General features: G+C 29.9%; 3 protein-coding genes and 1 long non-coding RNA gene across 4 annotated transcripts in view; 3 read left to right on the plus strand and 1 right to left on the minus strand.

The window, feature by feature from the left end:
- Window positions 1-2584, plus strand: part of LOC100166753 (dynein heavy chain 3, axonemal-like) — a 34601-nt gene extending 32017 nt beyond the window's left edge. The window contains exons 45-46 of the mRNA XM_029485125.1: window positions 1447-1560; window positions 2192-2584. Coding sequence (XP_029340985.1) covers window positions 1447-1560; window positions 2192-2374 — 297 coding nt within the window. The 3' untranslated portion in view covers window positions 2375-2584. The remainder of the gene's footprint in view (window positions 1-1446; window positions 1561-2191) is intronic.
- A 2209-nt stretch (window positions 2585-4793) lies between these two features.
- LOC115033501 lies at window positions 4794-6736 on the minus strand. The gene is made up of 2 exons (XR_003838863.1): window positions 5111-6736; window positions 4794-5030 (listed from the first exon to the last, which is right to left on the minus strand). It is a non-coding gene; the product is annotated as an uncharacterized LOC115033501 (long non-coding RNA).
- Window positions 6737-9717: 2981 nt separating this feature from the next.
- Window positions 9718-12008, plus strand: LOC100572991 (suppressor of cytokine signaling 5). The gene has a single exon (XM_003245204.4). It carries the CDS (start codon window positions 10201-10203, stop codon window positions 11647-11649), a length of 1449 nt encoding a protein of 482 aa, XP_003245252.1. The 5' UTR covers window positions 9718-10200; the 3' UTR covers window positions 11650-12008.
- A 2940-nt stretch (window positions 12009-14948) lies between these two features.
- LOC100573077 (radial spoke head protein 6 homolog A-like) overlaps window positions 14949-16370 on the plus strand; it is a 1634-nt gene continuing 212 nt past the window's right edge. Inside the window, exons 1-3 of the mRNA XM_029485126.1 lie at window positions 14949-15268; window positions 15350-15437; window positions 16043-16362. Coding sequence (XP_029340986.1) covers window positions 15126-15268; window positions 15350-15437; window positions 16043-16362 — 551 coding nt within the window. The 5' untranslated portion in view covers window positions 14949-15125. The remainder of the gene's footprint in view (window positions 15269-15349; window positions 15438-16042; window positions 16363-16370) is intronic.

The following is a 16370-nucleotide window of genomic DNA, read 5'->3' on the forward strand; positions in this document are numbered from 1 at the left end:
TTTTGCCAACTTTTTTCTACTTTTTTAATTTAATAAAAATAATTAGTGCATTTCTAGTTCAATTGCGTATTTTGGAGTGTTGATAGGACAATTAAAATTTAAATAGCTTTAAAATAAAAAAAAAATACATACAAATATTAAATACTTTTGAAAATACATAAACAAATGCGTGATATGCATGATTTTGATAAAAAAAGTTTGCCCATAACTTAAAAAATAAAAAAGTTAGACCCAATCTTTAAAGGCTATTTCTTTATCATTTTTTGTATACTTTTATATGACGTCAGCTGGTCACTTCACCCCGGAACACATTATATACATTAATATTTTTTTTTCGTACAAGGGCCTCATTTGAAACTTTGGCCCCTGGGCCTCAAAATGTCTTAATCCGGGCTTGTTGGCTAATATGCATACTTTGGAGATCACCCATTGACAAATTGGTCATTTAGCCATATTATCATATATACCTACCTAGTGCCTACCCATAAATTATTTTTTAAGATTTTATTTTATGTAGGTGCCATGTGCCATGTATTATTTCCGTTCCCGGCGTTACGTCAAAATATTAGATAATAAGTTCAAAATATTCAGAAATCTACGGTAAACGGTCACTTTGATCCATTGGCTGAACTTTAAAATGCAAAATGAGGACATAACTTTGTGAGAATACTTTGTACTGTTATGTACATAGCATAAACATACATATTACATAGTATAGATTTTAGGTATAATGTAGGTAGGTGCCTATAAAGGAAACAAAACAAGACAACAATAGTCATAAGTCATAATAAATTATATAAACATTTTGAAATGTTCGACAAGATATTATCTGGTATCTAATAACATATTTATATATACATATATTAAGTCATGAAAATTATACAATCAAGAATATTATAAAGTATAATGTGTTTAAATAAAAATGTATTTTTTTTTAGATTTTTATCCGACCGTATAAAGTGACCTAGAACTAAAATCTAATATTTTTGAAAATTAACATATGCCAAATTTTCACTCGATATGGTCTTAGCATAGAAATCTATCTAAATCAAATAGGTACCAACGTGAATTTGTTTAGCATATTATTATAATATAGTTTAATTTATTAAGCTGTGCATGTTGCATACGGTATACCCATGGCCATTTCTATACCAATGTTATAACGCAATTCGATATAATAACATTGTCGTCGATGTCAATTTTATCATTTCTTTGACTTAATACTTATTTTAACTAGGTAGGAACCTACTACATACAATATACATATTATAGTAAGTATTATGTGTGCCTAATTCGCTGCTTCGACGATTGAGAATTTGATTTAATTTGCTTAATTTAATATTACATAATATTTAAAATAAATTATAACAACTTTTAAAATTTTCTAAAATTATATTGCCACATCAACAACTATGATATTTAATTTGTATCTACTTATATTTTCAGGGTTTATTTTTAGAAGGAGCTAGATGGGATCGAGAGTTACAAGTATTAAATGAATCATATCCAAAAATTATTTTCGACACGCTTCCAATAATTTGTTTCAAGCCGGGAATTAAAGTATAGTATACTTATAAGTTATAATATAGCATGTAAATTAAATATGGGATGCCTACGAGTTGGTTTCCAATAAGTTATCGAATTGGATCCCGGTCAAATTATAATAAATTATGTAGATACCTACATTACATATACCTACATTACTAGTGTTGGGTACATTTTTTGAATTTTTTGACTTTAGAGTTAAATTATACACTTTACACTTAGAAAAATTATCCACTGAATAATTTACTGTAGAAAATGCGGAGAGTGAGGGATTATCATTTGAAAAACCGTAGTATGTATCTCTGCCACGGAACTCTTTAAATAGGTAGTTCAAACAATCCCAAGAAGTTAAAAATACAATATTTTTGTATGCAGTTGTACCGCGAAGTATCATATTTTTTTACATTTTTAGTTGCATATTTTTAATAAACCAAATGTATATTTTACCAATTTATATTACATATATAAATCCTAGCCCTATTAACTATACCGGGAATCAATTCGTATTTTGTACACTTCATTTTGACAAGGAAACCAATGTTGTATTTCCTTAATATGATTTATGAATGTATCCAACAGATCAAAATAACAATGCAAAAAAAAATTCTGAAAATAACTGTAAATACATTGTTACTATGTTGTTTAGTCGCAGTTCGAGAAGAGATCGTATTATGACGCACCTATTTACAAAACAAGTGCTCGTCGAGGTGTTCTTTCCACCACAGGCCATTCAACAAATTTTTTGATGTTTATGGACTTTTTGATTGATCGACCGAAAGATCATTGGATCAATCGAGGCACCGCTTGCTTGTGTCAATTAGATAATTAAAAGGTCCCTTTTTTGCATATTAGTTAAGACCAAAATTAACGCTTTTCAGAAAAATAAAAATTATAATGATATAAGTATGTACCTACGATCGATAATCACGGCTTAATTATGTAACGTGAGCCATTAAATTATATGCTTTTCATTTATAAAAATGTTTTTATTCTCGAACAAAAAAATTACAATTTTAGAAACCTAAAATGTTCTAATAAAATACAATACCTACCTAATTATATTATGCGTGGTTGCACATATAATAAAGAGGTTAAGTCAACATTTGGTGTAAAATGAATTATTTACATAAAAAAATCTATGGTAATATGTACATGTCGATAAATACTGCTAAAATATGGGTTGGTCATAATATTGTCGTTGATAATATTATAATAATATGATAATATTGTCATGTTCGTTGAAACTATGTTAAAAAGACAAAAAGTATATTAATTATACAGTGTTAGTGTGTTACGTGGTTGCAGTGGCGTAGAAATGATTTCTGAAAGGGGGGATCAAAAAAAGAAAACGACATAGCTAAATGGGAGGAGAAAATTAGAAAATCCCCCACCCTCTCAAAACTTTTTACTAATGTTTAATAATTTTAAATAGTAATTAAGACATGTTAACTAATGGCCTCTGCTGCCAAGCTATATTTAAAATCAACAAAAAAATACATTTATCGCTCCGCTCAAAATCTATATTTTACGGTAATAATATTTTGATAAAAATTTTAAATTAAATTTTAAATAAACTATATGCACAAATTCTATATTTTTACTCATCACAAATAATTCATATTTAAATATGTTTCAAACTTAAACTGTTTTTTATTTTTAAACGATATAAATACAGGTACCTAGTAACAGGTATACCTATACTAATGGCATATAGGCAATATACTGCTGTAGCTACCCTGCAATTGGTATGAAATTATATTATTCCAACGACTCATGTAATCGTGATTGATTGATGTACCTATTTGAATAACCAAATAATCCATAGTATATATATAATCTGCATTAAATTAAATTTTTATTTGAGATTTCTTGAACAAATTTAATATGTATAAACTTTAACATATATTTAATCGATGAGGTGAACCCAATTGCATTGGTAAAATATAACATAGGTACTTAAAATCGATTATTCCATCGATGCAACAGTTTGTATATTTTAATAAAATCGACCCATTCCAGATGAAAATACAATTCAGTGTGTATGTTTAAGTGTATAACTAGGTAATCAAAATATATCTATAATGATACTACCAATAACAATCTTATAATTTGAACGATAAAAAAAAAATAATAATAATAATGTTTAAAGCAAATTGTAGGTAGTGCAAACAATTTACTTGTAGTTTTTTGATATACTGCTAGTTGTAATTATTACATAAATGGTTGTCCTAGCATTTTCCTGCTACGGTAATAGCAATTTAATAGAGATCATACAAAACTATATCAGGATAGGGCTCATCCGACACATTTATTTAAAGAAGAAATCCTTACCATCCACGTGCATGGTTCGTGGAATCGGACACCTGAAACTACAGTGAGTAGGACATGACATATAATGTCCGAAACTCCGAACCTGATTGGACGATATTTTTAACTTCCGGGCAATATTGTTGTTGGGATTTTATGTTATTATTGCTTTGAAAAGTTTTGCTAAACATAAACCGTATAACACGGATCTTATTTTAGTACAAGTTGGAATAGCAATGGCAAAATCAAAAAAACTAAGTTTACCTATGATTAAATTGATTAAATCTTAAACCTGTAGGTATTGCTGTATCATGCATAATCATGCATTCCAACAAACTAGGTTAAGATAACAATTAGGTAATAAAATAACAATTAGTATAATTTTAAGCATAGTCAATAAGTAATAGATGACGATACAAAATATGTGATGTAGGCCAGTGAAGCAAATGTGCTGAGGCAACTAAAATGTAAATTACGTATAGGTATGGCGAAAGGAAGAGTAGGCCGTGGAGTCGTGGTACGTAAGTTCTACGGAATACAGCATACGTGATATTCTTATTGACTTGTGTGTGCTTAAACATTTTATTGGATTACATATTTTTAGTTCGTTATATTGTTTTTGTGTTCCGAGTCACCTTAACTGAAAACTGCGTATACAACAGTATCCGTAGTATTAAGGCTTGTTAGTCATGGCACAATGACCGACGAAAAATATATCACGTGTAACAGTGTTGAGGGAGTAATAATAGCTGTGTTGTACATTTTATATTATTATTCAAGTAAAATGGATTCGTAATAATGAGTGTAATAGATAACTGATAATTTCGACATCACGAAAGTGGCTACCGAAAAATTAATCAGACACAAATTTAATAATTTTAAACGTGGCGGCTTACCAAGAAGTCAAATGTGAGCGTAAATTATACACTACCACCCATATATTTCGTTAAAATATGACGTTCATTTATTGATCAGTTGAAAACAAATTACTTAAAAACAAATAATTATTCAAACATCCCACGCACACACGATCTCGTAGTGAATGTTGATGAGTCGACCCGCGACAGTGAGCTTTTGATGTCAACGACGATTGATATTCAACACAATTATGGCACAAACACACACACACTGACAGATTTTCGGAGGTCGAATTATTGTTAGGTACATCGCCGTCATGGCTAAAATGATTTGATAATATTATTACACCGCATCGACAGTCATCGAATGTAATAATAACTTTAAAAAATAAAGATGAAACCTGTTGGTGCGTGTGGTTCAAGTCAAGGAGGGATGTGGTAGGTATGTTTCGGACCTGGCTGTTGCTATCGTACGGACGGAACCAACTGATCTTCATGCGACCGGACCTGGTCTGGAACATAGAGTACGTGTTGGGAAAGGCCGTGGTGTGGCAGCCCTTCTTCAGGGCCGTAATCCAGAAAACCTGCTTCGCCCTGCTCTTGGTCCAGGTCCGGTAGTTGCCGTCGAACCACGTGATCCGGTACAAGAATTCCGGTGGTTGTGGGTTAGCTCGATATTGGTTGAGGTTCGATTGATTTATATTTATATTGGCTGTCACGAGTGCTCTTCACCATGAACAGCCCCGTCTGTTACCATCACCTACATCATGCAGTAGTACGCCCAACGGACCAGATATGTCCGGCGCTGGTTCCTTGTAATTGTATGAAGGTCACGTTCAGCCGGTTTGTCTGAAAAGACTCGGGAAAACGGTGTTTTTTTCGGCTAACATAATATTGTTAATATTATTGTTTATAGTGTACGAATAATAATAACAGTTGGGAAAATATGTATTCTAAGACAATCACAAAAGCAAAAAAATAATTGTTAGTGATATGATAGCAATTGAGCGCGTTGGCTTGAGTTGTGTGCATAATAATTATAAAGTTGCAGCACAGTTGTGCTATTTACAGACACGGTATACATTATGCTTAGATAATAATTTTATCTAAGACTTTAAGTTTTGAATATTTTTGAGAAGAACATAATATTATGATGGACGCATAATTACATAACCAAGCGCAACCATATATACCACATACAAATATACAATCGTGAGCTATACAGTCATACACTGCGCGTAGAGTAGGTAGTCGTGTCTCGATATCGTCATATTAATATTATCCAGGAATTCATAACTTATGCGCAGTTTGCTATGCTAACAATCGTAATGAACTTTGTATACTATAGAGTAAAATAATTAGCCACAAATCATATTAATATTATATCATGTAATAATGAGTAATGACACTAATCACTATAATGAGTAAGTAATATTAGACGTTAGTGTGTGACTAAGTAATAATTAATAAACTGGGAGTATATGCGGTAGCGATTATAGGTACTCCACTGCTGAACCGTCTTTACCATTCATCAATATATCATAATTGACGTAAAAGACAAATAATACACTCAATACAATAGAGTAGTAGGATTTATATCTTCAATAATTAATGCCACTATATTATGACACTAATCAGGCCCATATTTACGGTGGAACTTTATGAGTGACACATTTTTACGACATTTGTTTTTGTTTAATCAACTATAGTCTATTATTTATTACATAATAAATTATAAATATTTTATTTGTATATTTATCAATTATATAGAGTTGTGGATTTGTTGGCTGTGTGCTACATAATGTCATAATCAGTATTTTAAGAAATTAAGAAATCATTCATTCGTTCGTATACAAATATATTTGAGAGAATACCTAATTCGTTGGTCCAAACCAAAACCTGTGTAGATTTATGCCTATATTATATTATTATTATCCCGCACGGGATAATGAACTATGTCATTGATAACCCGGAAAAAAGTGCACTTAAAAAAAAATGCAATTTTATATTTTTTGAAATAAAGTCCGATTTGGTTTTTTGTTATAAACCGTACAGATTACAGTAATAATTAATAGAAGGTAAAGTAGACAGCAAAATAATGTGTATTAGAAGGTAAAATATGAAATACCCAACAGAATATAATATTATTTCTGATTTCAACATCTTTTTTCTCAGCGAATACTGCACCATATTCAATGATCCGCACACTAAACGATGCGTTATTGCTTCCGCTTCTGACATCGCTCTATTACTTTGCGTTAAAGTACTCTATTTTGTTAAAAATTACGTTTAAATGAAAGAAAAATTCACCATTTGCCAACTTCTTTAATGATGGATGCGCATCTAACAAACATAATATGTTTGCTAATTTAACAGCGGCCGGAGCCGGAAGGCGTAGCAGGCGGTACCGACGATTCACGATTCCGCATTACACGATTCCGTGTGGGTACCTATACCTTTTCATTCTCATGATTCCGCACAAAACTAATTTGCGACGTTGCCGATTGTATTTTAAAAATAATTTAGACATACAAATTATTGATACCTATTACCTATCAATATTACATATTAGGCATATTATAACATTATTTTAGTCTTATCCCAAATTTTTGCTTTTATATCTGAATAGTATATAAGTGCGGACGTACGGTTTACATTTTGTCTGAACTCATCGGTTACACCCGTTCGATCACTCATACGTATATTTCGATCACATTTTTGTGTTTTACTGTTGACTTATACATTTGATTCCGTGTGAGTTTTAAATTAAAATGAATAGGTAATCAGAAATTTGTATTATTGTGTTACAGAGAAATATGGGAAAAAAACATTCTCTTGTACTTCCAACATCATTAAATAATGCCTATATGCTTTACAACTGTTCAAAATATTAACTCATTTTTACTATTTTTTTTGTTATCTATATTAATTTTACTTTAACAATAGTTTGTAAATTATTGTATACACTTATTTATACATATAAATCAAACAACCGGTTGTCGTTTGCGCATCACTATTGTTAATTTTGACCTTTTGTGTAAGGGAGTTGCGCATCGTTCGATTTTTGGATTATCCATCATTTACGCATCGACCGTTTAAAAGGCCGTACATCATTTGCGCATCAATATTATTTAACAATAGAACTGAAAAAAAGTGTATACCAAAAATCGCAATTTTTTCTACATTTCTAGTGGTACCTATCATTTACAACAGGCTCCTGAACATCAAAAACTAGACTATAAATTAAATAAAACTTTTTACTAATAAAAAAAACTGAGAATGAAAAAAAATCGAATATATTATAAATAATTAAATAATAAATATAATTACAATCTTTATTGATGATACATATTGCATAAACATTTACTTTTTATTATTTTAAACCATATTACTGGCTATTAATTTATTTAAAAAAATAAAATAAAAACTTAACTTAATAAGTTGATTGTAAGTTTCCATATAACTTTTAACTTAGCTGAGCTTAAAAAAACATTAAGGTAAACTTTAAACTTTTCAAAATGTTTACCATCGACTTAACTTAACTCAATTAACAATCATTAATTTGCCCAGGCTTTAAAGAGATACTTATCTTTTTTATAAATTGATAATAAATACCAGTACAATAATTATTATACTATACCTAATCATATTCTCTATTTTCTCGACACTGTATACATATTATATCTAAGTAATAGTTAAAAGTAAATTTTGGTAATTTAAATATTTATTAATTGTATTATGAATACTGATACTGAACAATAAATTCATTTTTAGTTCTTTATTTTTATTAAGTTATTATTAGAAATAACTAAATTTGTCGAGAATACAATAGAAATAACAATCGTATTTACTGATAAAAAAGATACCGCTAAGATATTTTATTATTTAATCTTGGATTCTATTTTACCATTTTTATAATTTTATAATTTTATTGGTAAATTTAATATATTTTTTTTTACGTAAATTATCAATCATTACTTTTTAATAATATTTAGTTAACACAAAAATCCTAAAAATGGACCTGAATGTATTATGGTACATATTATACCTATTATACTTATTTTAATAATTGTTTTATAAAATATTATGATATTATAAGTAACTATATAATATATTAAAAACAATAATATTGTAAATTTCGTATTTAAAGATTTCAACTACAGGTACCCACATTTATGATTAATTATTTATTATTATTATTTATTATCTACCTATGATAATAAATAATAATAATATATTAGTTATAAATTCATAACAATTGTCAATTATCGTTTGGTAGGTATTTTAAAACTTAGAAGTAGGTACCTATATTATGTATTATTTATTATAATATGGATATTACTTAATAGAATATGACGTATTGACATAAAAGCCAGTATACTATAGGACATAGGTATAAGGTTCTACATATTATAATGGGTATGCTATGCCACCATTTTGCGACTCATTAATCAATGTTAAAATGATAAAATAAAGGGGGAAAATTAATATTCACATAACATTATTAGTCGCAAAATGGCAGCGTAGCATACCCAGTATCTATAGTGTCCTAGTAGGTAAGATTTTAGCAGTGAGCGTTTATATTATTATATAATAATATTAAGGCTCTCTAGGAAGGTAGATTGGTATATATAAGTACTGAATATTGAAAACTACCAGTGCCGGGATGCGGTTAGAAATACTTTACAGTATGCACGGAGCCCCATGGAGGTGCGATAAAATAGCACATATTGTATGGAGGTAGACTCGGCAGAGTCGATGGCCTGACGCGATCCGGCGCACCAGCGATACGTACGAGAAAAAAAAGAGTGATGGTGAAAGTAACGCTGCCGCGGCGGAACGAGCAACACTACGAGCAGCGAGGACGCCCGAGTTCCCGACGCGGTGACGCGCGGGGGGGGGGGGATCACACACGACGGAACACAATGAGACACGCATGCGCAGCATAATGCGACACGCACGCGCACACATTAAACGGGCGCGCACACGCACAACGAACGATGATAGTCGCGGTGATACGCGCAGGCTACAGAGAAACACAACCAGAGAAACACAATAATAATAATAATAATAATAATAATAATAATAATAATAATAAATGTGTAAGCTGTATAGAAAATGTTATAGTCGTTCATAGGATCGTCGTCGTCGGTTATCACGGACGGAAGTTGTCGCGAGCAAAAAAAAACAATTCGACGATCGTAGGTAGTTGTCATTGTCTCATATTGAACTGTTATTTTCCTAGTTAATATCTTACCGTTTTCCGCTCTCGCTGCTGCCGCCGCCGCCGCCGTCCGACGGACCACAGTACACCACACGCGCGAACGACTCGGAGACGACCGCGACGTCGTCGGTGGGCGACGCGACATCCGGTCCCGGAAGACATTTTGATTTCGGGAGTCTACCGTTCGTTTTCTTTTTCACTCTTATGCGTTCCGGTGTGATCGTTCTATCCGTTTCTGATAAATGACGTGTTTGGATTGACGTGAAAATGGGACAAAAAGTGAGCAGCCTTGGCGACGTGTTGTCTTGGAAGAATGCTGACTCGTCGAAAAACAACGACGGGTCGACGGCGGGAGTCAAGAACAATTCGCGCGAGTACAGCCCCGCCGCAGCCGCAGCTGTACCCGTCTGTGCCGTGCACGGAGTCCCGGTCACAGGGAACCAGCAGCATTTCGAGAACATTTACGTTTCCAACAGTGACGCACCGTCCACATCAAGCAACGACCAAAACGTGAACGGTTGCGAAGCGCCATCAACGGCTGCCGGCGTTGATACGGTGGCGTCCAAGAACACGCAGTCGTCTTCGACAAAGAGCACGGCCGGTTCCAAGAAGCTCAACCACTGGGTGTTGCGTTTCAACTGTTCTCGCCCAAAGTCGAAGAGTAAGTGCTATAACCCACCCGAAAACGTTCCCGAGCCAAGCGAAGTCAAGAGCGAGACGTGCGTGTGCACACGATATGAGCGCACGGAAGACAATCATCATATAGTGGACGACGACGACGATGTGGTGTACGATCCTTCTCCTGTGCCAGTCGAAGATGAAGAACAGAACGAAGAGGATGAAACATCGCAAGACATGCTTGACTTTGAAGGTGCTTTCAATGCTTTCAACGCGTTTGAAAGTCATAGCCAGTTGGTATTACCTTCATTTGATGAAGGCCTTATGGATCTGCATGATATAGGTGGCGAAGAATTATTTATGAATGAAGACTTTGAAGACAGGGCTTACAAAGAACGGGCCAAAGAAATCCAAGAGGGTATCGAACCACCACCAGGATTCAGGCCTGGGTTACACATACAGTTGGTAGAATTTAGTTTGCCCAAAATGACTATAGACAATTTAACCTCGTTATTCCATAGAGCTGCCCTTACAGCTTTAACTGCACCACATGATATGGATGACAGCCATCGAATCCATACATCCATTGACTACATTCACTACTTAGTTCCTGATCTACTTCAAATCACAAATTGTTCGTTTTATTGGGGCAAAATGGACAGATATGAGGCAGAAAAATTGCTTGAAAATAAACCCGAGGGCACCTTTTTACTTAGAGATTCAGCTCAAGAAGAATATTTATTTTCTGTAAGCTTCAGGAAATATGGTCGTTCTTTACATGCACGAATTGAACAGTGGAATCATCTCTTTAGTTTTGATTCAAGGGATCCTGGCGTCTTTGCATCATCTACAGTTTGCGGACTAATAGAACATTATAAAGATCCTACCTGCTGTATGTTCTTTGAACCTATGCTGACCATACCGTTACATCGAAATTTCACATTTTCTTTGCAACACACATGCCGCGCAGCTATTTGTAGTCAAATTACATATGATGATGTCAATCAATTGAAACTTCCAAAATTATTAAAGGCGTACTTAAAAGAGTATCATTATAAGCAACGTGTAAGGGTACGCATATTTGATTCAGAAAATTAATCTCCTTTTTATAAACTCATTTAGTTATATGTATATTTTATATTGATATCTATAGTTATATGAATTATAGTTCTAACATTATTTGTAATGCTAGATAAAATGTTAATTGTTTCTTGTTTAAATAAAAACAAATTGGTACTAACATAATTACATAACTTATTTCCATACCTACCTGCCAAAATATACTTGTACATTACTACCTGTTTAAATTAATTTAGTTTTACTATATTATTAGATTATAAGTTATATTTCAAATTTTTATTAACCATATTCATTTTAAAATTAAAAAAATTATAATTATTTTAATCAGACGTATCTTCATTAATTTCTCCATATGCCTTAATTGGTTAACTAAAAAATCTTATACTTTATTTTAACTTATCATTCAAAATTATATATTTATTTAAATGATTTGGTATATAATATTAATACATTATTATTTATTTATTTTTTGTTATTTTCTTAAATATTTTCTTTAGGTTTGATGGTAACAAAGATTTACCCATATTATAATTATTATTATTTTTTTTATTTATATATAATAAGATTTAAAAAATTAATATAGTTTAAATTTAACAAAATAATGAATTCAAAATGTTTTGATATAGTCCCAGAAATATAATATATATGAAACACGTTTACCTATATGTGTATCACACTTTAACGTGACATAGCATTATGTTATGTATTAATTATTTTATAAGGAAATCTCTGTATGGCTTTAAGTTTTTATTATGTATTTGACTTAAAATATCGGCATTATCAGTGTTTTCAATATTTTTAATATTATTAGTGTTAAAATGTTTATTTAATTTTTTTTTTTAATTTTTTACATAATTATTGTTAAATTTGAATATTTGATTAAATATCTATCTTGCACTTATGAAATATTAAAAGTATATATTTAGCTATAAGCGAGTATTTTCATGTTTTCGTAACTGTTTTTGAAATTAATTTCTAAAAAAAATTATTTAAGTATAAAATAGGCTAATATTGTTAATCATATTTACTATTATTATAATTTATAATAATGTTATTATTAGTATTAATATTTTATACACGTAAAATATATCAATCTCTAAATGTTTAAGAAACACCTATTTATTATACAAACAAAATATTTAAGGTATGTATTTGCATAGGTGTAGTATGAAGGTTGTCACTATAAATAAATAATAATTTTTGTGATATAATTTGTACATAAATGTCATACTTTAATAATATTTTTAAAAAATATTTTTGAATCTTGCCAGTTAATAATATTTTCATCTACCTACCTAATAAAATATATCTGTAATGCATTTTGAAATATTTTGTCATATATTTTATTGATCTTATTCAAAATGTTTTATATCTATAATAAATTCATTGTTCAATGTTCATACACAAATATAATAATGTTTAAAAATGTATGTGATTTTTTGTTAATTTATTAGAAAATATTTATGAAAATATGATAACAATTAGAAATTCCAGGAAGAAAATGTAAGGTTGCTTATAATAGTACATTTACTCTGTGGTATTCTATTGACTAATAATTAAAAATTAAATATATTATATAGAATATATTTCATTATAAAATAATAAAAATACGTTTAAAAAAATAATAAACAATTTTTTTTAATAATGAATTAATTATACCTAGTCGAATTTAAGCGTTTTAATATTTTAGAGGAGATTGGAGCGCTTATTTATCAGTTTCAGTGTTGGAGGTCTGAAATCTGACGTCTAAGTCACGTTGTGTTCCTTCACTTTTTAAACCATATGTTTTTATAAGAGTAGTCCCTGTTATTCTTAGTTGATCCAAACAGTTTATGTAAAAAAAAAAGTACCTGTGAATTATAGCATAAGTAATTTATGTTTATAATATTTAAGAGGATGTCAGCGCACTATTCGTCTTCTCTCTCTGGCTCACACGCAACATAGACAAAACACATTTACGCAAAATCTTTTTTTCTATTCGTTTAACTAATCTTAGAGTAAAGTGACCTATTACAAAAAAGATAGAGAATAATACTTTTGAGGGAATGACATATCGATTTGTCTAAATATTGTCTCAAATCAATTTAAACATCATTTAAATTTACAACATTTTTTTATTTATTTTGAAAGTGGAATACAAAGTCAAATATTAATAAAATATAAAATCGGTAAATCATTCCCTCAAAAATATAACTCTCCACCTTTTTTGTAATAGTTTACTCTAAGATTACTTAAACGCATAGAAAAGATTACTTTACGTAAACGCGTTTTGTTATGTTGTGTGTGAGAAAACGAATATGCGCTGACATCCTCTTAAGATAGTTAAAATATATATTTTTCTATGATCGACTTGCAGACTATAGTAAAATATTACCTACTAAAGTCTTGATTTATTCTTCAATTGTATATGAATCAACATTTCTATTCCTTATAGGTAATATGAGTAAATTACTATATAATCTATATAATAAACATAATATATTTTATTGGTATCCCTTATTATGCATGCTGCATACTCAATGAAAGAATATTAAAATTGTAGGATATGGAAATAATAAATAAACAAAATATAAAACAGAATACTAAGTTTTCTAAATTATTATTAACTATCATCTCTAACACTTGGTAACTTGTTATTATTTTATTGCTTGAGTTTAAATAAAACTGTTTAATTAGAAAGCAAAATAAATTGTGAATCTTATTTTTACTTAAAATAATATATAGGTTATATAGCATATTATGTTTATGTATACAATATCATACTATGTAAGTGTGTAAATAGGTACCTTGACAACAAAACTCATAATAGTTTTATTTGTATGTATTATAAATTATATTCCTTTCATATACGTAACATTATCTTATTATTTTAGATTCAATTTAATAGAAATAGTAGAAAACAATTTTCAAAAATGTTAAATATTTTAGGAAAAATAAACAATAAAGCTAAAACCAATAGAAAAACTACAAATATGAAAAGTAGAAACTCAATGCTAAAATCCGTATCCAGTGAGTTGTTGACTTACATGATAAGTAAAGAAAATTGCGGCATTAGTTTGTATGGTATTTGCTTATTATGGCTAGTAATTATTGCATTATAGATGGTACATAATTGTTGTACAGGTACACTCATATTCAAACGTTATTAGATATGTTTATATTTCAAAATCCTATACAGCCGATAACATATTTTGAATACTACAGTGAAAATATTAAGATGCTATATCAGAAACTACAACCAGATCCTGATTTAAATTTTTTGAATAACATTGACATTGACATTTATAAAAAAATAATAGAAATATATAAAGTATTGTTTAATTTATATTAATGTTGTATTAATATTAACTTTTAAATGGGATAAAATTTAAACATTTTGCATGCATGGTGAACTTTAGGATACCATATATAATGTTAGAGAATATAAGACAAGTAGCATATCCTATGGGTATGAACTCGAAGGTGAATATGATGATATACAATACAATGAAGAAATGGATGAGGTTAAAGTACAAGACTTATCAAAAATCAATAATATCTTCAATAAAGCAGGGTGTGGCATAACAAATGATGAAGCTCATCTTATTGGAATAACTATAGACCAAATGTCACAACTAGGAAAATTTAAAAATATTAGGTACATATATTTTAGATAATACTATTAAAATATTGCCTATTTTTAGTTTAAAAATTGTAATGAACCTATTCATGTTCACAGATATTGGGGTAAAATAATAGGTTTAAAACGTAACTATTACATTTTGGAGTGTGATTGGAAAAATAAAGAATTAGAATATAAACTAACGGTAAGCAGTAAAAATTTTATTTAGGTACTATATATATTCTCAAGTCCAATATAATATTGGTAATTTTTTTAAATTTATATCATGCTTTCTATTAAGAGGACGTTTTACCTGCATTTGTTGTCTCCATCTTACAAGTAAATAACATATTATATCAAATTTACGTTCAGTAGTTAACTTGTATCTTCGTTAGTTTAAAGATTGGAGAGAATTGACCTATTATGAAACTTAATGGTAAGAACAATATCTGTGTTTGTATGTCGGATTTTTATGATACCTAATTATATTTATGAACGAGTTTTGCGTTTATAATATAGGCAATAGCGCAATTAAAACTCGTTTAAAAACTGAATCATCGTAAAATACCCACTAACAAACCCAGATAATATTCTTAACATTAAGTTTCATAAATGGTTAATTCATTTTAATTTTTAAACAAACGAAGCTAAACGTTAATTACTAAGCGTAAATTTGCCTTACAACGCACTTTGTAAGACAGAGACAACAAATGCAAGCGTAGCGTCCTCACTTCTTTTAACAAAAATTATTATCTGTACCTAATTTGAATAATTATAAAATATTATACATCGTAATGTATTTTGTTGCAGCTATTAAATGAAATACTTAATGGTAACAAAAAACAAGTATCACATGATTATGATGATGAAAATGAAAACGAAAATCAAGAAGATGAAGAATTAGAAAAATATATTTTAGCTGAAGAAGAAAATGGATATTTTTCCAGAACACCATTATCTGGTCTAGTTAGCAAAAGTATTAACGACGAATTAGAGGGTTTCGATTCTTTGAAATCGATAGAGTGTTCTTTTCCACCCACAGAACTCGGTAGTGATGATTATTTATCCCATGAATATTTGGGTTTCGGAGCTAATAAAAAGGTTCATATAATATGTTTTCCCAACTACCCGCTTTTCT

Source organism: Acyrthosiphon pisum, chromosome X (genome assembly GCF_005508785.2).
Source record: "Acyrthosiphon pisum isolate AL4f chromosome X, pea_aphid_22Mar2018_4r6ur, whole genome shotgun sequence".
NCBI classification, from domain to species: domain Eukaryota; kingdom Metazoa; phylum Arthropoda; class Insecta; order Hemiptera; family Aphididae; genus Acyrthosiphon; species Acyrthosiphon pisum.

Coding starts and splice junctions, on each gene's coding strand:
- LOC100572991 (XM_003245204.4), top strand. CDS start 10,201: ATGGGACAAAAAGTGAGCAGCCTTGGCGACGTGTTGTCTTGGAAGAAT.